This window comes from Lolium perenne, chromosome 4 (assembly GCF_019359855.2).
Source record: "Lolium perenne isolate Kyuss_39 chromosome 4, Kyuss_2.0, whole genome shotgun sequence".
Classification (NCBI taxonomy): Eukaryota; Viridiplantae; Streptophyta; class Magnoliopsida; order Poales; family Poaceae; genus Lolium; species Lolium perenne.
The window spans coordinates 358720552-358745740 of NC_067247.2; the positions used below are offsets into that span (position 1 = coordinate 358720552).

Genomic DNA, 25189 nt, shown 5'->3' on the forward strand with positions numbered 1-25189 from the left:
CGGCCTGCTTTTGCATCATACCCCACTAGCACACGAAAATTTGCATTATGCATAATCATTGCAGCATTTTGATCCCACACTGGGTTAAAACTTTATAAAAAGCATCACAACATTCCAAAAACACTTATGCAGTAAAACAATACTTAGCATATGCAGCAAAAAATCAGTATGCAGCAAAATTGCAAATGTTCCTAGCAAATTCCCATTTGTCACGGCAAAACTCTGAAAAATGTCAACACACATATGCAACATGAGAGCACAATTTTCCCGTTGTTGAAGTAAACATCTGTAGCATTAAAGCTTACGATCTTCGCACCATCTTGCGCGCGTGTTGGCAGCAAAACAATGCGAGTTTGTAGAATAAAAAAACATTAATCCAAAATCAAAAAATCCACATAAAATGCATTTTCCTAGAGCACTGACTTCGCCTAATTGGGCTCGCCCACAACAAATCCGATTCGTCGGAACCTGTCGGTGTTTGATCTGCAACATATGGCCCATTTCCACGGGTCCATCATCCCCGAGCCCAATACAGATGGAGACTCTAGTTTGAAGCATCACCATAGCCATGGTCATGGCAATGCATGCTTTGTGGCTCTAGCTATGAGGAAGAGAGAAGCATTGTGAGGAGAGATGCTAGAGCAATGTGTGTGTGCCACCAGGACGATTGATTGGTTCGATCCTGCGGTGAGTTCGTAGTCATTTCCTAATCATATCAGCCCGGCTAAAAATCTACTCCCTTTGTACCGATTTACTAGGGTAACATATAGTTGAATAAAAAAATTGACCACAAATTTGGTTAACTGGTTATGAATTATTTGTCACAAAAATTATACCATTGGATTAAATTTTGTGACATGTAATTTATATTTTGTTGACCCAATTTATAGTCAATTATTTTCTTGAACTATGTATTGCCCTTATAAACCGGTAAGGAGGAATATAACACATACTCAAACTGTTCACACTGGTTAATCTATTTGAACGTGTAGCCGCATGATTTTTTAACTAAAATCCAGATTTTTTTTTTTGGCTCTTCTACGAAATCAAATTGTTCAGACCGATTGATCTATTATCGCCGGTAAAATGTTCACCTTTTATAAATGACAACTCCATGCTAATATATCGTGAATAGTATTTCTAATGCTAATATAGAAAAAATATAATCTGAAGATCAATAGATAAGGTTTCAGCTCCATGGACGCACGGTCCTTATAAGCTGTACTTACCTAGCGTGTGTGTAGCCGTGGAGTGTAGTTCAAGCTAAAAACAACTTGACCGCGTAATACATGTTTTGACAAGAGACCATAAATTTTGAACTCTTGATCAACACTATCTTCATCCTTATTTGGAAAATGGACCGAGCTGGGTACCGCGTAGCACAAGACACAAGAGCTTAAAAGTACAAGTAGAAGAACGGACTAGGTCCACCATTTGTTTTGTGTACCTACTTTTTCTTTGAAACAGGTTCGTGCAGCAACAACAACCTACAAAAGGAACCCAACCATCTTGTCTCTCGCTCCAACCACAACAAACTAGAGCATTCATCCATCATTTCATATTTCCATCCGTCCAACGTAGTTAGCTCGATCAGCCGGTCTGCAACACCCATTCAAACAATCCGCACTTCCGTACGTACACACTCGATAAACATTAACAATATCATGGCATCCTCATCAACGATGACCATGGCGGTGGTAGTGGTGGCGTTGCTGCTTATGCAATGTTGCAACGTAGTCCTTGCGGCCAGGCTGCTGGAGGGGGATGGCGGGTGGCTTCAGGGTGGCGCCGGTGCCGGGGCCCTCATCATGCAGGTCCTGCAAAAGGGCGGCCCCGCACCAGGCCCACCCAACGGCTGCACCGGCAACGACAGCCACGCTCCTGGCGGGCCGTGTAACAGCAACTAGACGCCGGCCAGCAGAGCTCGATTGGTTAGCATAGACATGTACATGCTGAACATGCATAGATGAAGATCTAGTTAGTTGTTGATTCTTTCATTATTTAACTGTAATTACCCGGATTCCGATTAAAAGATGCATGGGGCCCTGGAGACTGTTCAAATTTAGTTAGCTTTAGTGTAGGATTTGCAGTAAAGCAGGTCTCTTACGTAGGACCAGGTGTATAAAAGTTTTGGATATTTCTATTCATTATAACTTTAAGTGAATATTTATGGAGAATAAAGCGTTTGATTCAATTCGCATTGCGTGTAAATAGCTTAACGTGATGAATCAATCAACATATCATCAATGAAGAAGAGCAAATTCTGACGGTCTAGCATACATGCTTGACCTTTCGTAGTTGGACTTCAACAGAAAAAAGAATGGTCAACACATGCGAGCCGGCCGTGGACACACACATACAGTTTGGCGGGGACAAAGAACAGAGTAACAAGATCGTTGCAGCTTTTTAAATTGTAACCAGAGATAACAGTGGGTCTATATTCACCTAAACCCTACTCAACCAGCATAAGTACTGTAGAACATAACGATTTGGACACTTAGGCATCCGTCTTTAACTGAGTCAAGACAAAAGGTTGGCTCTATTGCCAAGTTAAACTGTTCAGACCGATTATGCTCTTATGCCCAATATAATGTTTATTTGTTAGAAAATGACATCCAAAGTTAATATCATATTACTCTGAAATAAGTATTTAATGCAACCTTCATACGAAACATAAAATATGAGCGTTCGATCCAACTTGCAGTGTATGTCTGTAGCTTCACACCCCCCCCCCCCTAGGATAGTGTGCCACTAAGGATAATACGCCCTCTGGCCCCATTTAGTTGACGGAGGGAGTAACTTTTTTGTAAAGCAGATTATATGGTCTGGTACTTAAATAATACTGTAGCTGTTCTCATTGGTAAAACTACCTTTCATAATAATGTTTAAAACAATCCTGGTCCATCGTAATCCAGCCCTGAATTTGCATGACATTTAAGCTTAGTGGATAAATTTGGAGATCCACACCCATTTTTTTCTGCGAAATAATTTTAATAAAGATAATATCATCATAAATTAATCATGTAACGTAATAACATGTAATGATGTAATGATGTATTTAGCATGTAATTATGTCTTTAACATTTAGCTAAATAATTATATGTAGCAACTCACATGAGTCTCAAAATAAACATGTAGCACCTCACGGTTCTATCATATTCATCAATCCACACAACATCAACGAAAAGTTAATTCTAATCTAAAAAACGAAAAGCTAATGTAACAAAAATTGCTGACGAGAGCTCAAAAAAAAAATTTGGTGACGACAAAGTAATTACGTAAGTTGTTGCAGCTTTGTGAATTCCATGACTGCAAATAACTGCTGTCTATATTTTTAAAATTGTTTATAATTATATCAACTAATTGCTAAACTGAACTTTTATAATGTAACACATGATTTGAACACGTATGTAACCGAGACAAAATTAGGGTCCCGTGCCAAGTCAAACTGTTCAGACTGATTGATCTCTTATCGCCCGTAGGATATTAATTTGTTAGAAATGACAAGAGTGGTGTTTTGGAACATGGGAGCATATGCACCCTCTATTTTGAAATGCATCTTACACATATTTTAAATTTCAAAAAAATCGAAACTAAAAATTCGCATGTAAATCTTCTCGTGCTACACGCTTACAAAGTTGTTTCATGAAAAATCGACTTATCATGTGACGTGTGTAAGAAAGACAAAATTCAGTGCTAAAAATAATGCTTTTCACAAGATAAGTTTTCTCTTTTTTATATAGACCACAAAAAATATTAGTTTTTTTGTGAAACTTGACGAGCGAACATATATTATGAAGATGTACATGTAAAAAAAATTTGTTAAAATTTTTCGACATTTCAAAATATGATTTTTTGGTAGAGGGTGCATACGCACCCGGGAGCCGAATTGAATTTCCGAATCCCAAGCTGATATAGTTAACTGCGTGTCTAGTGCTACTATGAGAAAAAGAATGTATTCTGAAGAAAAAAAAGTTTCAGGTCTCTGCCCGGATGCACAGTCCGTAGCTAGCCTGGGTGTAGTATAGCTTGACCGCTTACGAATGGCTTGAATAAGAGAACATAAGTTTGGAATGGAAAGCTCATGGCACTCGGTTCAACAAGACTCTTCACGCTGTCCGAGGAATTCAGACATGCTTTAGCGGTGACTTGAATATTAGTATATATTCTACTCTCTAGCATGCTACCACTAACGCGATGTCAAAGAGATGACCTTGAAAAAAATTCTGCAAGTACGTGCAGTCGTGCAGTGCAGATCGAGCTGCGAGTAACGGACCTGCTCAACAATCATACCTAGTCAGAACAAACCCACCTTACAATTAACTGAAAAATGGCAGCAGAGTCACACGCGTGCTGGGAATTCTTTCTGCACTGGTTGACCTACAGGTTAATTAACTACTTTCTTTTAAGCAATTTGGGGTGGTCTTCAGCTCCAGCTAGCACTGCAGAAGGAACTAACTGTACTTATAAGATTAGTAGTTTGGTGTTAGCCAGCCTAATCAAAGTTGCATAATAATATGCAACATGCATAATAGTTTGGTCCTCTAAATTGACCTCTGGATTTTTTTTAGGTTTGGGACTGACCATGTCAGGGGAACGTATGGTCAAGCTAGGAGCTAGTCCAAGCAGGGGGACAAAACCCAAATAGACCTATTCAAACTTAGGAAGCTGTACAGATTCCATAAATATTATAAACTGAGTAGATATTTGTTTTGGTTAACATATCCTTTATGGATCCAAAATTCCATATGGGGGGCTTGGGGTTTAGCTCAGCGCCTCTCTTATTTAAGCCCAACAATATGACGGCACAAGAACTGACTTTTGATTAAATAAAAACGGTACAGCTGACTGAACAACCTAACAACATTATGTTCCGAGCATGTAGAGAGAAATGGTTCCTGCAAGTCCATTCCGATTGCCAACCACAAGTTGGAGCAGGATCTTGCAATATTCTCCTATTCTACCAAACCCGATAAGTCTTAAAACAGAAACATCATTTCTGAGAAAAGGGATGACTCATGGACAGGTCACTTAATACATAAACATGCTACTTTTGCACATGGAAATACTGCATATCTATAGAGCTGGATTGAAACTATGCCCTCTGAATAATAATACAAGAATATTCTCGAAACTCTGCTTCTTCATTTGCCAACATACTAATGACCATATAAAGGTATTAGCATTTGTGTGACTGTATCTTAGGATAGCCAGATAAAGGACTATAATTATTTGAGGGTATTGCTATTACTCACAACAGCCAAAACATGACCTAGACAGACCAATAGACGTATCTAATAGACATTAGAAAGTGAGGTGAGAGATCAGGAATAAACAAACAAAAAAATAACTAAAAATGAAATTTGCAAGGTGGACAACTGACAGGAATGTTGCAGCATCGTATTGAGAGATTTGTTTGAAATTGGAGCATGACTAACCTTTAGCCAAAATCCTTAAGCCTTCGCTTCAAAACATCCAAGGACCTCTTGCGAGCAGTCTGCTTAGTGTTGCGGTTGGAAAGGCTTCCAAACAGCCCATCTGCTGAGTCCTTGAACTTGTCACAAACAATGGCAACCTTTTTGAAGTCCAGCGATCCATAGTTCTTCCCCCTTATCACCGGATTCATGAAATTCTCAGGTTGGCTGCTGAGCAGAAGATTGACGAGCTGCCTTATCTCAACCAAACGGTCTCTAAATGTTGTTTCCTTTCCCAAATCTGCCAACCCGGTGATGTGAAATTTTTCATCTGCAAATGCCTCCAACAAATTCAAGTCCATGTCCAGGCCTGAAACTGAACTCGCAGTGAACCTTTTCACACCGTCGCTAAGAAGTGTTGCCATTATAGAGTCCGAGATGTGGCTCATTGCACCAGAAACAACCTTGTAAAGAGCTTCTTGTGGTAAAATCTCCTGAGCTGTGGATACAAGTGTTTCAAGATAAATAAGAACTTCGTTCATATAGTCATTTGCATTGTCCGGGCTTTCCTCCACTATCCAGTTGACATCGTCCAAGAGCACCATAAACTCATCGATCTTGGAATTAGCCATGTTTATTAAAGCATTATATGCTGCATTCTGGGAGGCTTTCAGGACAGCTCGAGCAGTCAAACTAGAACGAGACCTCTCAGCAACGCGCTTGGGAATGCCACACTGTTGAGCAGAGTACAAGAGGTACAGATCACAAGCCTGCTCGAGAACAGAAATATTTCCTGCGAGTTGCATCATCTGTGACATGGCCAATGAGCGAGCATACATCCTGTTCAGAAGACAGTTGTTCAATACCTCAATGAGCAGCCTGTCTAGGTAACGTTTTACCACGTCATAGAGGTTCATGTCACCACCATAGGACAAGTAGCTGACAGAATCCTCAATGAAGGACCGAACAATACGACAAACATCTGGAACAGAAGCGGAGAATGGCGCCAAATATGGAAAATCCGGGAGTACATCACTTGGCCCCAGATGAAATGCTGTGACATTCATGTTGTACTCGTATTCCTTTTTTATAAGCATCTGCTCATATGAGTCATTAGCAAGGACGTCATCTACCTGTTTCCGGCACTCAGTCAGAAGCAGTTGGTGGTATTTATCCCTGCTTTTATCGAGAATATCAATCAATGGCCTGGTTTGATAGCCATATTTCATCAGAACTGCGGCTAGAAGAGTGATATAATCTTTTACGAGGAGGAGGTGGCTGGCAGTACCCATGCGAGAAAACTGATTCTCACATATAGATGTGATCTTAGCAACGGCAGTCTCCCATGTTGCTTCAACTTGGCTCTGCGTCAGTATTTTATCTGCGGTTCGAAGGACACGTTCTTCAACAATAAAAAACCCAGCTACCTGTGCAAGAAAAGGTTGATGAGACTCAAGGAAGGGCTGTGAAGTGGAAATTTGCATATCCAGGTTGAGTTGCATGAGCCTGTTCTTGTAGTAATAATCTCTGAACTTCTCTCCAATACCAAGGCACATGTGAATGTGATGCGCTCGATACACTGGCGTGAGATCAAAATCAAGTGCCGTTTCCTCATCTGTATTCTCCAAATCCAAGGTATACTTATGTTCATCTGGTCCAGCGTGGCTATTCTCTTCAGCTTCTCTCTGCCGAGCACGTATTTCCTCATCCTTTTGGCGAGCCAAAGAGGCATGACTTATGGAGACCTGCCCGATCTGCTTAGCCATTCTTCTGATATGAACAAGCCAATCATTGAACTCGCCACAAGCTTTCTTCTCAATGTGCAGCTTTATCAGCGGTATCTGTCTCCCGACAACCATTTTAAGAAGCTTCACGGGGATATTTTGCAGGTAGCTCTTCTCAATCAGGCTCAAAGTCTTGAGCGCTGGACGAAACTTGGCCTCTGCGATGTAATTGTTGCATGCCATGCACAGGCTAATGACTTTCACACATATCTTGAGTATTTTCAAGGCATCTCCTACGTTCTTCTTGATTGAACATGCCTCAAGAAGCTCATCAAGCTTCAGCAGCACGGCAGTCGATACTTCCTGGAGGTGCGAGTTCTCGGCGGATAACATGCTCTTCAGCTCCTCGGCGTCGACCATCACACCACGTAACTCGTCGACGGCGAGGATGAAATCCTCGTAGTGAAGCCTGCATAGCTCTTCAATCTCAACTTCTTTCTTCTTCACAATACCCCTGAGGCTCTGCATGAGGGCTTCAGGTTTGCCGCAGTCGAATCCTTGCCGGATCATGGGACCCAAATCCTCGCCGTTCGCAATGAATGCAGCAAGGCCGAGGCCGAGACCTCCATCGCTGATTTCCATGACAGGCGTTCGCTTCTTTGGCTGAGCAGCCATGATTTAACTGTAAGAAGAACAGATATACACTTTCAGTGATCGTAAAAAGAGCAGGTTACACAAATTTTCAGTGCAGAGCCAAAGCAACCCCATGATTATAAAAATAATAACCGTTTCCTGATACATATGCAGTATAGAAAAATAAAAAATAGAAACAATGAAGATTCTCAAAACAACACCACGAAAAACAAGAAATAGCCAATCCGATTGCTAAACAAGCATCAGCATATGCGCATGATATGCCAGGAAAAAATTATTTCAATCTTATCCACAGATGTGGAGCTCAGAATTTAGTTTAACGCCAATTAGCAACTACTAGGTCGCTGAAACAGCCGTGGCAATGCTAGTACATACTCCCTCCGTGCACTAACGTAAGATGTTTTATATACATTTGAAATAAACTAGTAGATACAGTACAAACTAAATGAAGTGAACCTGCATATTAAAAGTAGACTGATACAAACAAAAGTGAGTTAACCTATAAGATGGCTAAAACGTCATACATTTCTGTACGGAGGGAGTATAAAATGCCGCCCTGAATACGAGCACACTGAGACAATTCCACATTCTACCAACAGATAGAAATGCTCTTCCCTTTACTGCTGCAACTCTAACATTGAGACGGAAGATTTCAGAAGGATCGCGATGACAACACCAATCCTATAATTGTATAAACGAAATCGGCAGTGAATTTAGATAGATCGCAGGTAGCCGTTCCCCTTCTCTGTTCCTCACCCCCTCCGTCCAAATGCCGCCGCCGCCGCGGCAATCCACGGCAAGGGCGGATCGATGGCCAACATCGGTAGGCTATTAAGTTGGTCCATGGCAGACAAGGAGATATGAGAGAAGCGAGGGAATTGAGGGGGAACTCACTGCTGTCGAATCGAATTGAACGCGATGATCCCCGCGGCGGCGTTGGAGGCGGAAAATGCGCGGCGGCCTGAGGATTGGGCGCGGTGGTGCCGCGGCAATGGGGCGGCCGCGCTAGGCGGAGGGTTCCGTTCGGAGTCGAGAGAACCCGTTTGCTCCTGCCTAGTCCGCGCTCAAATCACACCGTTCGGGCCGCCGGCGCACGCGACAAGTGCGGGCGGGAAGTGGAACGGGTCCGGCCGTTCTTGAGCCTCCAGACGGCAAAGAGTGTGCGTGCCTAGGTGGGCCTCCCGTGTCAGACCGCTTCAGGCTTCCATCAATGCAGATTCAACAATACTACGCCTATCTGGCAGCGGGCCCGTGCTTTTCCCCTTTCTTCCTCTCGTCCACCGTCAGCTTCTTGAGAGTCGCCTCTGAGTGACCGGGCCAATCCCGAGCCCTCCCCGGCGGCGCGGCCGGCCGGAGTTGGCAGAGGAACGGCGCCGAGCCCTGTACATAGTAGGAGTAGATTGTCTTCCCGTGTTGCTGGTTTTTGGCCTTGTGCTGGTTTGGAGTAGAGCCCCAGGTCTTCTGGGCCAGATCTGGCGCATCTCGGCGACCTCTGCCTTCCTGTTGAGCTCCATCGGTCGGAGCTGATGACGGGGAAGGTGGTCCTCGCCGGCATCTCCGTTAATAAGGTCCTTTTTGGCAGGTTCGGCGGCGGCGGTCGTTGGTCGATTGTGCGCTCCTTCGCTCGTCATGGTGGCGAGGGGGGAGGAAGCCTTGACGCCTCTGGCTGCTGGTAGCTAATTATGCCGCGGGGGAGCTACGCTGCTTCTCTATGGAGGTGCATCACGGCGACGTCTTCTGCGCCGCTGTCTTTCATGGTCGGTTGGCGACCCCTCCAGCCTCTTGCGTCGGCTACGGCGATCACCGGTCGGCGTGTGAAGATCTTCATCAACCTCCTGGCTGCTATGCCACTTCGGAGGCCCCTTGGCTCGGATGCAGTGTGCTCCTGTCTCCTCGTTCCAAGTGGTTTCGTCCCCGGCGCCGTTGAGATTGACTGCATCGAGCTCTGCTGCGGTGGAATTGGATCAGGACCTGATTGCTTTTTAGCTTTTCTCTCCAAGGTCCTTTGTGCAAATTGTAAGGGTCTAGTTGTATTTTCCTCTTGTCTTGTGGCCCTTCTTGTAAAATGTAAATCCACCGCTGAATGTCAGTACCCTGTTCAAAAAAAAAAAAAAACAATACTACGCCTACGGGCTTCTACTACGGAATCGCACTTAGGGCCATCTCCACCGGCGCGACGCATTTCGAACGTCCAAACGGACGGACGCGTCGTGTCCGTTTGCGTCGGACCAAATGGTCGAAATCGTCCGGGCGTCCGTTACGTCGGGTTGGCTCCAGCGGCACGACGTATAATTTTTTTTTCATTCATAGGCCATAATTTACATGAAAAAACATAAAAAAGTCAGAAAGGCGTGCTAATACGTGTTGTCTACTGGTCCTCGTCGCTGACGAGGTCAATGGCCTGCCAGTGCAACGCCTACTAGCTGCGCACGCTCGCGGAAGCCGAGGCACGCCATTAACCCGGCCCTGCAAAAGCTACAGCGCGCCGCCCGGAAGTAATGCCGCGGAAGACGAAGCAGTTGTGCCGCTGCCAGGCGGGCCCGTGCGAGGACCGAGCGGACACTTTGCGCGTCCGAGCAGCGTCCGCAGAGACGCAAACCTGGCGCATATTTGGGCTAGGTTTGCGTCTCCGCGGACGGCCCGGTCACTTTGTGTCGCCCCGTTGGAGGTGGTGCTAGACGCATTTCCGGTCACGGCGGACACAAACGGTCGCTCAGCATCCGTTTACGTCGCGCCGCTGGAGATACCCTTAGAGAAAGTATAATAAGGTCTAGTCAGCTTGCTACAACGAATAAAATAATATATTTGTGTCTAGTTGGAAGAAAAAGAAGAGGAGAGAGAATGTAAGTGGGCTCTTATGCAAAAGCTAGCTCTAGCACGTACTCCTAGGCAAGGTGTGTGAATGAAAGGTGGGCCATCCATTGAAAAAATAGTATATTTTATAGCCAACTATTGTACTTGTTGGCTATATGTTGACTATAGATGACATGGCATTTTGCTTATAGCCAACAACCGGCTATACTATTGGAGTTGCTCTTACAGGATTCCAGATCAGCCCGTAAGATTTGCCCGTAACGAAAGTGTTCCTAAGACTAGCCACAATGATCATAGGTAGTATCATGCATGACATGTTGGTATAAATATGATGTGACACAACAATTAATGAAGAGAGAGGTGAGAGTGGTATCATAGGTAGATACAATATCATAGCACGTTAAACTTGAAAAGTTGATGCCAAATACATCATGTACACACATTTATATTGAGATTCTACAAAACATTAAATATGATGGAAGTATGATACTATCTTATGATACTATGCATTGTAGGGACGGTATCATAAAATAGTATTTTATGCATGATACTAGTGTATGATACTTTTCATTGTGACTAGTCTAAGTGTAGCATTATTGATGCAGATTGCAGTTGGAGTGAGAAAATATGTGGCTCGATTTCAGAACGGCACGCCCGTCGGAGTAGCACATTTGCAGGTAAGTCATGCATCCAGGGTTGATTGCTTAAACCACTGATCACCAACAGCAAACGACATGACGTTAAAAATTGTACTCCCTCGATTCCAAAATAAGCTGTTTAGATACGAATGTATCTATAGTTGTAGACACTAAAATTATCTCCACTCGTCCTCTCCAAAGACCTCTTTGGGGAGTGCCGGCACCCAAAATCAGCTCCAGCCGCAGCCCCCTAAAATCGATTTTCAGCCGACGCGACCCAACTATCCATCCGATGCTCTCAGACCGAACCTAGAAGAAAGAAAGGCTAGCAAGAGCGCCGGCACGCCACGTGTTAGCGGGAACGACGCGTGAAGAAGGCGTGGGAAACACCTACATGTTGTGAACCCGCCCTGTTACCATCGGCAAAATCGTCTTCCTCCTCACCTTCCGCGCCCATCAACAAAGGCTGCTTCACCTTGTGCGCATGCTCATTAATGTGGCTGCTCGTCTTCAGCGGTTGCATTAATGCCCACCAACGCTCCCTCGGCACCGTATAAACCACCGCACGCTCTCCCTCGCCGCACATTCCAGCGACCTCGCCCTTTTCCAGCACCCTAGCCCTAGCCATGGACCGCCAAGAGAGAGAAGGCACCACTGCCAAGGATTCGGCCGTCGGTGGCTTCAAGTTGATTATACCATATCCAGAACGCTAAGTTAACAAAGAAAAGTTTCTAAACAAATGTACTCTCAAGTGTCAAGATCAGTAGAAAACCCCTCTTCTGGTTTACATTTCGCTGTCAATATATCCAGGTTAGGATACCAAAATCTGTGTACCATTTATTACATGAGTAGCAGATCGGGAGAAGAAGATAACTCAACTACCAGCATGTTCAAGCCTCAAGGAAAGAAATGCAGAAACGCGAGGGCAAAAAAACAGACATAGCTAGTCATCGCTATGACAGTGCATCTTCAGCAGCTCTATGTGACAGATTTCTCAGATTTCCAGTCGGGTTTTTGGCCGGTAGCAAGGCCATGTCCTCAAGAATGTCTGCAGCAGAAACTGAACAAGTATTACCTCGGTTCTGAACTGTAGTATGTTTTGGAAAGCTAATAACAGAGAAATAGTTACAACCCTGACTGATTTATTTCCTTTCTAACAAACAGCTAGAGTAGATTAAAAGTCCATGTCATTAGAGAAGTACTCAAACAAGATGGAACCAATGAAAAACTTAAAAGAAGAACTCAACTACTCCCTCCATCCCATGAAACCTGTCTTAGATTTTTCAAAATTTGGATGTATCTACACAATTTCCTGTCTACATACATCCAAATTTAGACAAATCTAAACATCTTTCATGGGGCAGAGGGAGTACTCAAGATGATGTTTTGTCAGAATGAGGTCAATACAATGTTTGGACGAGTTTTGTTGTATATGAATACAACAGTCCGTGCAATGTGAGAAGGCCACATGTCTCAAACTAATCAGACAGAAAGGCCTTGAATCCTTATCATCACTACAATGCTCACTGAACTCTGATGGGAGTACCATTGTTGATAATTCGGTTGACAGTGATAAATGCAGTAATGTCCATCACCATTGCTCCATGATGAATGTACATGCTACAAACAAAGGACAACTAAGAATGACAGGTCAAAAGGATGCAGATGCTTACCTTCTATTTACAACTGTCAGCGGCAATATCTACTGCTTAGTGACGACCTCATCCTTGGATTCTACCTGAAATAACCAGGAGAAAGTGTAAACTGAGCACAGCATACTCATAGATAACACATGCAACTCTAGTTGAAAAGAGCTGATCTCCAGAACATATAGTTTCTTCCTAAATAGGCTAAGGCAGGAATGCATGTAAAAGGGTAGCATCCCATACCTCAGCTGCAGCTTCTCTTCGGACTTTTCTAGTTGGACTCCTCATAGTGACAAATTCCTCTGCAGATGTTGGATGAACGCCAACAGTGGCATCGAAATCTTGCTTTGTTAGCCCAGCTTTCACAGCAATTGCAATTCCCTGCCATAAAGTTATACAAAACATGACAAATAAATCTGGAATAAAGCAGCAATGCTGAAGAATAAGAGAAAATCATGCAAACCTGGATTATCTCAGGAGCATCATCACCACACATATGCACTCCTACAACTTTGTTCGTAGTAGAACACACAATAAGCTTCATTAGAACACGATCAGGTAATCCAGAAAGAGTGGCCCTAAGAGGTCTGAAGTTTGATATGTAGACATCAACATCTCCATACTCTTCAATAGCCTGCACAAATATGCGTATGAGCGGCTTCATTTGTGTGCAAAAAAATTCAGAACTTTTTGATGCACCATATAATATCACCTGCTCCTCAGTAAGACCAACTTGCCCAATGGGTGGTTGGGAGAATACAGCAGCTGGTACAGCACTGTCAAAAGAAGAACACAATGAAAGACCATTCGATAGAACAATCATATCCAGTCTCAAATAAAAAGAAATATCTCAGGAGCAGTAAAATTAAATTATGAACTTCAGTTCAAAGTCAGTCTAGGAGAATCAGAAAAACATGAGCACAAACAAAATGAAAAGGAACCCTGGATGACCCAATATCCCTATGAATTGTTTGTATTGAATTGGATATCGGGGATCACACATGTAAGTTAATCCTGAACATTTGGCCAATGAGACATACAGACTCCCATAATAATCCTATAATTATAAAGCACTTACTTCATGCTGATAAGCAAGGAAATAAATACTAAATCAAATTTTGGTCATGTGAACTATCAGTAGGATATGACTAACAAACAAATTCCTGATTGTGATTTGATAATAAATGATTAAATACCTGTGATCTGGTTTGGTAGGTTCATCACCAAATGCAGTTTTCGCAAATGCCCCACCTTCCATCAGCGCAACTGGTGTCAGATTGATCCTATCAGTAACATCTCCAACAGCCCAAATTGAATCCACTGAGGTTCTAGAATACTCATCAACCTAGCAAGCACAAATTTATAACAAAAAGCTTAAAATGGCATACTGACAATAAAAGCCAAAGGAACGTCTGTGTATTATTTTACCTACCACTATAGCCCCTTTGTTGTCCATTTTGACCCCAACCTCTTCCAGTCCAAGGTTCTACAAGAACAACAACTATGTTAGGAATCTACGATGGATGAATAGAAAAGTAAAGATACACAAAGAACTAAGCAACAAAAACAGAAAGGCCAGATAGTTCTAACCTTCGTATTCGGTTTACGACCTGTTGCGAACATTATGTGTGAGAACCCACCCACAGTTTCTTTGTTTGTCTTCAGAGATAACAAACCATCATTTGATTTGGTTATAGCTTGGGGACTTTCTTCAGTATGAAATGTGATGCCCCTTAAAGACATCTGTTCAGCAATGAAATCTCTGACCTGGAAATACACAACTGACAAAATAAGTAAGAAGCGCAAAGCCACCTCATCTATTGTTAACTTCTTAATATTTGCTCACCTCCTCATCAAAACCTCTTAATACTTTTGGTTGCCGAATAAACACATGAACCTCACTTTTTAAGCCATTGAAAATGCCAGCAAACTCCAAAGCAATATATCCGCCTCCCACTATTGCAATTTTCTCAGGTTTTGAAGGCAGGTCTAGTGCAGCATCAGAATCTATAACATGCTCGATTCCTGGGATATTTGGCATTGATGGCCGACCACCAACGGCTATAAGTATGTTCTTAGCAGTGTACAGCTTGCCATCCACGCTAACAGTATGTGGATCAACCACCTGTGCCAAGTGAACAAATATATTAGTAACTTCACCTTCCAACAGCATTCATTTCAGATACCCATCTATCCAAATTTTAACCTGATTTACAAATATCACCCAACCTTTCCACGGCCTTCAATTAGATCGACCCCTGCATTGCTTAATATATTTTTGTAGATACCAACGAGACGTTGGAGCTCTGTATTTTTGTTGGCTATCAGAGTGCTCCAATCATGCTTTGGATCAGTCTCGTAAGTCCACCCAAAGCCATGAGACTCTTCAAATTCATGAGAGAATTTGGAAGCATACACCAACAGTTTCTTTGGAACACACCCACGAAGCACACATCTGTTATAAAGACAAATATAAGTTCTCAAGGATGCAATTTGACATAAAAGCAAGTTAGGAACACAATATGCATAGAGAACAAACAAGGATATGCACATTTTGAAGGCCAAAACTAAGATCAACTCCCAAGTGCTAAACAGTCCTTGATCGTAAATATTGGCGTGGAGTGTGGAACATAGAAACATCACAACTGACAAACGAATATATTACAAGAACATAATTTATAGCCTGGCAGCACAGTTGACACAGCACAGTTGACACATTGAACGAAAATTTTAAAAAAACAACCATAAATGCAGAAACTGTATATCTCTGGCTATTGGGTACATTTCAGAGCTACGATTCTTTATTTCTACGGAGCCCTTTTTATGCAACTATATATCATGGTAGCCAATTTCCCGGTTATTCAATAATGAAGTTGAGGGTTATTAAGCACAAGGGCTCAGTTGTAATAACTGAGCGTACAGTAAGGTAGTATGCTGCAACGCGCAGAGCCTAACTAAACCTTCCTGCCGATAAACAGGCCGCGGGAGGAGGAGGAGCGTCCACTTACGTTCCCCCGACGCCGCCGAGGTCGTCGGCGGAGATGGTGGCGAAGGGCATCTCGCAGACGGCGGCGCGGGCGCCGAAGAGGGTGGAGGCGAAGCGCGAGGCCCTGACGCCGCCGCTCCCGGCGCCGATGGTGAAGAGGTCGTAGTCGTACTCCGAGGTGGAGGAGGATCCGTTGGGCGCGGCGGAGGCCGAGATGGGGCGGCGGAGGCGGGGACGGGTCGGGACGGCGGCGAGGGAGCGGAGGTGGTGGAGGCGGCGGCGGGGGATGAGGAGCGGGTGGCGCGGGTAGAGGTTGCGGGTGAGGGTCTGGAAGGTGGTGGAGCAGGAGAAGGGGAGCGCCGCCGTTGTCGCCATGGCTCTCCCGACGAGCTCTCGCCGCGCTGCCGCCGCTTGGCTTCCGAGAGAATGGGGAGAGGAGAGGAGAGACGATGGATGATATGTGGACTGCGGAGGACAAGACTGTTTTGATTCGTCTTGCTCTATTTCGAAGGCGTATTTGCCACTAACAATACATCCTGTTATTAAAGGCGTACTCCTTAGTTTACGTAAATGAATCTGCTTGATCTGAAGGCGTATTCTGGGGACGGCCAGCTGACCCTCGTTCATTCAGAAAGAAACAACAAACTGTAACAGCTCCACCTGCTGTCTGCAGATGCACTTTCAACAAGTTCTTAAGTTCACAGCAAATGGTAAATGGTAATTAGCAATCCCATTACTGCAGCAAACAACAGTAGACCAGTAGTACATAACTTCATTTGACAGCAACACAACTCAACAGCAGAAAACGTCCATTAGTTGCAGGCGCACCATCAGCAAGATTTCAGTACACAAACAATTTAACAAAAACTATGATCATTCAGTCGCATACAGAGATGGGCGGCAAGGCAGCATCATATAGTTGGTCATTCATTCATTATTAATTCAAAAGAAGTCTGAAAACCATGAGCATTCAGGGCGTCATCGAAAAAGGCATCACATAGTTGGTCATTCATCCACTCGTTCATCAGAATTCAGATGATCTTAGAATCTGAAGGTACGAAAGTACTATGGTGAATGGTGATCCACCAATTCCCAGCTTATAAATTGGTTCACAAGCAACGAAAATAGAACATAACATGCAACAGTAGTGCACCTTGGCAATAGGGCACAACAAATGACATCCTAGTAAACAAGATCAAGGGAAAACTAAGGAAGAAATATTAGTGATGGCTATATAGTTACTTCAGTAGGTAGGTATCACCATAGCTCATCCAGGACAGGGTAGCACCCGGACAAGGTCATCGGTGTTGTTGGAGAACAGTTGCAGGAGTTGTTGATGGGCACGTGCAGACGATGCTTCCTCTTAGAGGAGTCGCTGCGCTGGGGCTTGGCCTGAGAGGCCTCAGGTTATGTTCGACAAACCCGAGAGAACAGCAGCATGTGCAAAGGTTGGGCTTGTGGTGGCAAGACATTCCTCCATGAGCTTGAGTTGCCCTTCCCTGACATCAGCAGCAGCATTGGTTCCATTCTCCACTGCCCAACCCTGCAAAAAAAAAAAAGCATATATGCCTTAACGCAATGGTGTTGGTGAAGGACTGTAGCAAGCAATTCTTAGTACAAAAACGTAATCAGCGAAAACATTTGAATAGAAAGCTCCAGGAATAGCGTAGGTAGATACAGATAATTCAGTCAAGGATATAAGAAAGTATGCTGAACTTAGAGGCCACTTATGCTGACAGTCAAAGCAATCATGTTTCTATTCGTGCTATTGAAAGGCATCGTGTTAGCTTAGCGTATGGTACAAAGGGCAGCATGCATAGGAGTTTCATAGCAAGCTCAAGTAACCTCTTCTGCGAATTCCGAAAAGAAATATTCTGCTGCTGCTGCTGCAAAATTCTACAGCCAGTGTAACAACTAACAATATCAAACTTAGCCAAGGTCCAGGATAAAAGAATGGCCTGAAGACTTAACTGGTTAAGTCCACCTTGATCATTTCATCACTAGGCTGGAAGGATCCAATGCCACTACACGTTATATTAACAAGTTCAACACCCCACTCATAAGGTAAGAGCTATCATCATACACAATTGCCATGACCAGTCCATCATGGATACTGGCCTAATTTTTACCACATCCCTTGCTCTAGTTTGAAACTGTCGAGTGGATGGATGCACACAACATGGACTCACTTTGGTGCAAGATTAGTTACCTAAATATAAAATAGCGAAAAGGTCAAACATATTTTGGCGCATGTGCCATCCGTATTTATGACTACGGAAGTAAAGGAAACTAGTAGAGCAATTGTTTTGTCTCTTCAAGTCAAGATGCCAATTCCCATGTTTCGTTGTAAGCATTCACAATGTTCACCATTGCAAAAAGGGAAACTGTTTGTACTTTCACAGTTGCATATTCAATCGCATCCTAAGTTGGTGCTAATTTAAACTGCAAACTGCAGCAAACTATCAGAGGCAACTGTACCGAACGCCATATAATTCTACATAATCTCACATAGGACATAAGGACAATATGCAAGATATGTACTTATTGGTAGCTTGCCCAACCACAAGAAGCAATGATGTAAATCACTTCCCTGATACAGCTAACTACACATGTGAGGGTGAACCTAAGCTGAGATGACGTTGCAATGTGCTCTAGATCCTTTAGATTCATAAAAAAAATACAGGAATGTTCAGAGTAAGGCTAATTAAACCAGCAGTAGAATTCTGCCTCATTAGTTCAGTAGTACAACATAAGCACTGAGGCACACATCCTAGAGAATTTCTATAAAGCTGTGAAAGGTCAGCACAGAAAGATGCAAGCCCTGCTAATATGACACATATTTACTCACAAAAACTGCGAGCATTTTACATGCTTAGTTTTGCCTGATTAACAGGGCAACTTCCAATTTTGTTCTGCAACAAAAACACATCCACACCACCCCCCTAGAAGCACACTACAGATTGAACATCCCCAAGTTGGACCAAGGAAATCAATCACTCACCATACCAATCAGCAACTAGCATTCGATTTTGTAACCCAAAGACAGTAGAGCTCACGGTTAACTACCAAGTACTAGCTGCAGCAGCAAGTCCGTCAGGAGTCAAGATAGAGATGCGGATATCCCCCAAATCCATCTACAAACGATCTCGTATCAGTTCATCACCAAAATATCAACAGAGCACCAACATTCTCTTATACCAATAGGGCAGCGGCCCCTCTGAAATTCCAGGAATGGAAGATCCTAAAATCTCCAGCATCAACACACATTCAACTCGAAAGTCGTTCGCAAACTACACTTGTGCCAGTGCGTTACAGATTGAAGACTTCGAAAGTAATCTACAGGGAATCGATTGCTAATACCACTCGACAACTACAAGTGTACAACAGCTGGCATTTGACTTTATAGTTTATAATCCATCGCTCACAGTTCGTACAAAGTAGTACTAGCTGCGGCAACTCTGTTGTCAGGACACTCGGGAGTCGGGAGACAATACGAAGACAAGGATTCCCACAAAATAAAGCGCAGCTACGAACGATCTCGAGTCGCCTAATATCACCAGAATACCGTCAGAACACCGGCATTCTCTTACACCAATACGGCAGCGGCCCCTTTGAAATTCCAGAAATGGAAGATCCTCATCCGGCATCACCGCACATTCCCCTCGAAAGTTCATCACAAACTAGGCCCAAAACCACCGCACCACGAAACAAGTCGAGAGTTCGAGGGTATTCACGTACCTCGGTCGGAACCGACGGCATCCCGCGAGCACGAGCAGGAGCACGAGCCCCCGCCGGAGGGCTCTACGGCGAGGCGCGCGCGCTTGGATCTCAAATCGGGCTGCGCCACACGCGCGCGCGCGCGAGCGAGCGAGCGGCAGCTTCTGGTCGGACAGCAGCGCCGCCGTCCCTCTCCCTCGAAACCCTAACCCCCCGCACGCGGCGGAATGGAGGAAGGGCGTCAATGGCAGCACAGAATCGAAACGTTTTGATGGAGGGAGGACGGGCGGGCGGGCGACACCCTGGAGCGCAGTACTTCTACCACCACACCTCCGGATTTCCCGCGCGAGCGCGGCGCCGCGATTTTACGCTCCTGCCCTTCCGCAACGCGACGAGACGAGGCGCGCTGCCAGCTGGAGAAGGGCAGGAGGGGAATTTCATGGCGCCGACGTCCCTCGCCGGCGACCCACGCACGCGTCGGTGTTACTCCACCTCTGCGGCTCTGCCACTCTCTCTGGCCGTGCGTGTCCTTTGTGGAAGCAGAGCCAGAGCGGGATGGATGGATGGGTCGGGAGTGATTTGTGGGGATGGTGACGACGAGAAGCAACGCAGGTCAGCTTGACGTGGGATGTGCCAGAGCATTCATCATCGCATCCAACAGGTTTGAGTGATGTGATCGTGAGGAGAACCAAGCCCGTAATCATGCCTTCCTTCTCTTCTTCCCTGCCGACTGGAGTCAGTCCTAGCTGCACCAAGCATTTTCTTTCATTTACTCTCATTCTATTTTTATTTTTTTTTTGAATGCCATTAGGCTATCTTTATCGTTAATCAAACACACTTACACCGTTTATCAGCAAAGGTAAAATAAAGCTAGAGGGATCATCATCCCAACTACATGAGCTTATAGACCGAAAAGAAAATTTTGCTAGCTCATGCGCTACCGAATTTGCCTCCCGTGTGGATAGTGTTCATCCCAAGTACATGAGCTTATAGATTGAAAAGAAAATTTTGGGCTCATGCGCTGCAATTTGCCTCCCGTGGATAGTACTCATACGATGCTTTAGAAAAAACATGGTGCAAGAATATTGCAGTCGAAGAATATCGCAGCTGCAACATTTGCTGAGAAGCCTCCAATTTTAGAAGACAGGGTGAGGTAGTAGAGGCGCAATAGACATGGCCGAGCCAAGGACATGCTACGATAAATGATGAATACAATGAAGAGAACACAATATAGGTGCGGAAACACAAAATACAATAAACACATTGAAGAGAACATAATATACTGGGAAGGGGGGTATACGAGAAGGCACCTAGCCCCCCGTGAGGCACCTTATCACGCTAGTATTGCCTTTCCCAATGGATGTGTGTTAGCGTTATATGCTAGGTAGTTTACTGATGTGGCATGTGATTTGAGGGACAAAGAGATGATTGTTGTATTTTAGCTAAGATAGAACTCTTGTGTCGGATCATTGGCAAAACAATTGGCTAGTCCAATCACACACATGCATGCAGCTAAATCATTAAATGCGACACTTCTAAGAAACAATGCATTGTTTTTTAGCACGTTATTCTGGATAGTTATGCATGTCAAGAAACATTCTCTGCAATGCATTAATTATTTTTAGTGTTGTATCTCAATTTAATGATTTTAGCTTTTGCATGCATGTGATTGGACTAGCACTACTTTTTGCCTATAATTTTGTTCAAGAGTTGTATCTTTAGATAGTAAGATAAAACAACCATCTCTTTCGTTATTTAATATGGTGTCACATCAGCAAATGACCTAGGACTAAGAACCTTTCATTGTGAAAGGCCTAAAAGATAATGCATTTGAGTAGTATTATTATGCTTTAATTGCTCATATGAATAGGTGCTAAGAAATTTTCCATTGAGAAAGTCCTAAGAGCATCTCTAGTGGCTCCTCTATATGATCATCTAAATGTGTATAGATGACCATGAGCTGAAAAAACACTTTCAGTGGCTCATCTAAACGGTCATCTAAATATAGAGGACCATTCATTTCCTCTACTCATCCTCCAAATCTAGAGGACGGAGCGAGGATCATCCAAAGCAAAATCCTTCCCCGCGCACGCGTCTTCACCACATCTGAGATCAATAGGTCCACTTGACAGTGACTAAATCAAAAATATAGACGGTCTAGACATAGATGTTCCACTGAAAAACTTTAGGACATCTAAAAGAGAATCTTTATAGATAGTAAGATAAAACAACCATCTCTTTCGTTATTTAATATGGTGTCACATCAGCAAATGACCTAGGACTAAGAACCTTTCATTGTGAAAGGCCTAAAAGCTAATGCATTTGAGTAGTCTTCTTATGCTTTAATTGCTCATATGAATAGGTGCTAAGAAATTTCCCACTGAGAAAGTCCTAACAAGCCATATGCCCGGGGGCCAATGCCCCCTCCCCTCCATTCAAATATGGGTACTTTTTGAGTCTCACCAGTGTCATTTAATAGGTAATTAGATATACTCCTTGTGGCTAATAGTTGTGCCGCAACAGAGCTTTCTAAAACAAACCTTTCAACTCATAAATTAGCAGAGGTTTTAATTATTTATGCCATTTATGGGAGAGACTAACCTCTAACTTTAGTGTAGGGGTAGGCTGCCTCGCCCGTGACTCTGTTGTTGTCTATGATTGTCTACTTATCCGTCGATGCATGTATCATCGTAAAGGTCACAATATGCCAGTTGCTTCTCCGAGAGTGATACTTTCCAACCATTGTGAAGTGTGTGATGCTTCGACAGCAGCGACGAAAGTGAACACCAACCTGAACAGCTAAAACATGCATATATTTCCAAACGTGAAACTAAAGATATATTTATTTATTTATGCATAATAAGTTTAAGTCCAACGGAAATGGTAAACTTGACTATGTATATCACCACATGGAGAGCTCTGCAATACATCTACTGCTTCGCATTGCTCAGACTTTTTAGTGGGATTTTTTTCCAAAATGGAGATATCTTTGGTCCTGCATCAATTGATGCACACTACCACTTTTATTACAAAGTCCAAATGTATCTTGTTATTACATCTCAGCGTATATCGGGCAGAGATCTCTCGATCTACTAGTATGCCGCTAGCCACTTTGGTTGTAGATATCCTGAGTGAGAAGTTGCATCATGTGACCATAAACTCCCATTGGTGCTCTACAAGCAAGGACCATAATTGCATCCAATGCATAGAAGTATGGATAACCTACAGAAAATTGAAATTGTAGCTTTGATTACAAGAAATATTATTCCTACAATTCCATATTAGCCAACATAAAGTGCCTATTCTAGTTTTAATTTTCTTATCAATTCCATTTAACCAGTTCTAAAACATACTTTTGATATTGGCAGGTGGTGGAATGTTGTAGGAAAAAAATATAATCCACGATATTATTTTTCCAAATGGGCATGCGAGAAAGAAATTTTCAATTGTCTCACTCGAGTGTAAAAAAAACACTTATTACACCCATGCCATTTTCTCTTCATAAATTATACTTTGTGAGTAAAACCTTTCTGTTAAGGAACCACATGAAGATTTTAATATTTAATGGGAGTTTTAGCTTCCATAAGTTTCTAGTGGGGAATCGGGTATGTCTATTCATTAAATAATCCTACATCAATTTCATCGAGAAGACTCCTGATGTAGTTTAGCTTCTAAACAAAACTATCATGTTCTTCTGATATATTTACCATAATTAAACGTTGCAACAAATGCAATCATGATCCCCATTTGTTTTTGATAGTATCCTTCTGAACCTAATGGTTACATATGCCTGGCATAAAACGGGTTGGATAGAAATATTTTTCCGTTCTACTATGTTATGGAGCAAGGAATACTGACTAGCAAGAGACGTTTCTCCCACCTAAGTGTCCTCGCAAAATGACTTTAGGAATAGATCTAATAGGTAGATAATAGTTGTAGGAGCAAGGTGTTCTTCTTTAGCATCAAGGAAGAAGAAGTGCTTAGTACGGAAAGGTTTAACACTACATCTTTGGGAATAGATCGAATATGTAGAGAATAGTGCTAGGAATTGATCCAGTGGATCAACAGCTATCACAGTACCAGTAGAGCATGGAAATCATGCCTCTGTTTATGGGAAGCAACACCAACACTACTAGCACCATTAGAGCTTAATTCATGTGCACACTCACAAATAAAGGCACCACGGTATTAAACCTAAATGGCATGACACATCTAGGAACAACCTAGGTGAAAGAACATATGGAGCCTCCATGTGTGTGTTTTGGTAATTGATGGTAATCCCTATGGACTAATGGTTGCGTTGATTTTCTCTTATAGGTTTTATCCATAGGCAATGCTTGAGCCATATGTTGGTCTCAAGGTTGCAAGAAGAAGAAGAAGAAGAAGATGATGATGATGATGATGAAGATCAAGTGACAAGTATGTCTTGAAGAAGAAGAAGAAGAAGAAGAAGAAGACGGAGTGAGATATCATGTTCATCTTCAATACATCAAGAGGATGAAGAATGAAGACGGTGGAGTGAAATGTAGAAGGTGGATGAAGACGGTGGTGTGTGCGTTAAAGAAGGAATGATCAAGACGAAACTTGTAGGTTCGAGTGTATGCGCAAGGTCAAGGTTTGTTCTTGTAGGATAGTTGTCCGCTCTATCAAGAGGGCTCTCGAATGCATCACTTTGTCGCATCGTTCGGAGAGAGCTCAAACCCCTTGCATGCTTTGTACCATGTTTCTTGGTTGTTGTTGGTTCTTATCCATGTGATGTTTTAGAGCCTGTTTTCATTCTCATGAAAAGTTCTGGCTCATCGAAAACGGATTCCGAATGCATTACATGTTGCTTTTTCGAGTTGGATGGTTTTCTCGGATCCTCGTATTGAGGGGTTGCACCTCTAAATTTATAGAAACTCATCCTCCAATTGTTTTCATATTTTTAACCTTGTGTGGGGGTGGATCTTGTTGTCCTCTTTCCAACAAAATTGTTTCCGTTCTAGTTGGAGTTCCCAATCTTGAGTTATCGCATTTCTCATACCATGGTTTTTGTTAAAAAGAAAAAAAGAAAAGGGGAGACCGGTACTACTGGAAGGGCTTCCGGCCCAGATACCGATCGCCTCCCAGCACCCCTGCAATCTGGTCGGTACCGGGCGACTGATACGCGTACAGCACGCGTCCGTTGGGAACCCCAAGAGGAAGGTGTGATGCGTACAGCGGCAAGTTTTCCCTCAGTAAGAAACCAATGTTTATCGAACCAGTAGGAGCCAAGAAGCACGCTGAAGGTTGATGGCGGCGAGATGTAGTGCGGCGCAACACCAGAGATTCCGGCGCCAACGTGGAACCTGCACAACACAACCAAAGTACTTTGCCCCAACGAAACAGTGAGGTTGTCAATCTCACCAGCTTGCTGTAACAAAGGATTAGATGTATAGTGTGGATGATGATTGTTTGCAGAAAATAGTAGAACAAGTATTGCAGTAGATTGTATTCGATTAAAAGAATGGACCGGGGTCCACAGTTCTCTAGAGGTGTCTCTCCCATAAGATAAATAGCATGTTGGGTGAACAAATTATAGTTGGGCAATTGACAAATAAAGAGGGCATGACCATGC

At 43.4% G+C, this 25189-nt stretch overlaps 2 protein-coding genes and 1 long non-coding RNA gene across 4 annotated transcripts; all 3 read right to left on the reverse strand.

The window, feature by feature from the left end:
* Positions 1 to 4979: 4979 nt before the first annotated feature.
* Positions 4980 to 7814, reverse strand: LOC127296844 (exocyst complex component SEC15A-like). The gene is made up of 2 exons (XM_051327065.1): positions 5439 to 7814; positions 4980 to 5272 (listed from the first exon to the last, which is right to left on the reverse strand). The coding sequence occupies exon 1, from the start codon at positions 7811 to 7813 to the stop codon at positions 5441 to 5443; it is 2373 nt and encodes a 790-aa protein (XP_051183025.1). The 5' UTR covers position 7814; the 3' UTR covers positions 4980 to 5272; positions 5439 to 5440.
* Positions 7815 to 12004: 4190 nt separating this feature from the next.
* Positions 12005 to 16337, reverse strand: LOC127296843 (glutathione reductase, chloroplastic). Of its 2 annotated transcripts, none has more exons than XM_051327064.2 (11): positions 15899 to 16337; positions 15120 to 15345; positions 14737 to 15015; positions 14481 to 14657; positions 14323 to 14376; positions 14087 to 14235; positions 13603 to 13666; positions 13354 to 13524; positions 13134 to 13271; positions 12918 to 12982; positions 12005 to 12304 (listed from the first exon to the last, which is right to left on the reverse strand). In XM_051327064.2, exons 1-10 carry the CDS (start codon positions 16249 to 16251, stop codon positions 12947 to 12949), a joined length of 1647 nt encoding a protein of 548 aa, XP_051183024.1. In that variant the 5' UTR covers positions 16252 to 16337; the 3' UTR covers positions 12005 to 12304; positions 12918 to 12946. The 2 variants fall into 2 exon arrangements, with proteins under 2 accessions (XP_051183024.1, XP_051183023.1); XM_051327063.2 differs by having other exon boundaries at positions 12005 to 12292; positions 15899 to 16336.
* Positions 16338 to 16874: 537 nt separating this feature from the next.
* LOC127296842 (uncharacterized) lies at positions 16875 to 20256 on the reverse strand. Its single transcript, XR_007848739.1, has 2 exons — positions 19615 to 20256; positions 16875 to 17419 (listed from the first exon to the last, which is right to left on the reverse strand). It is a non-coding gene; the product is annotated as an uncharacterized lncRNA (long non-coding RNA).
* Positions 20257 to 25189: the final 4933 nt, after the last annotated feature.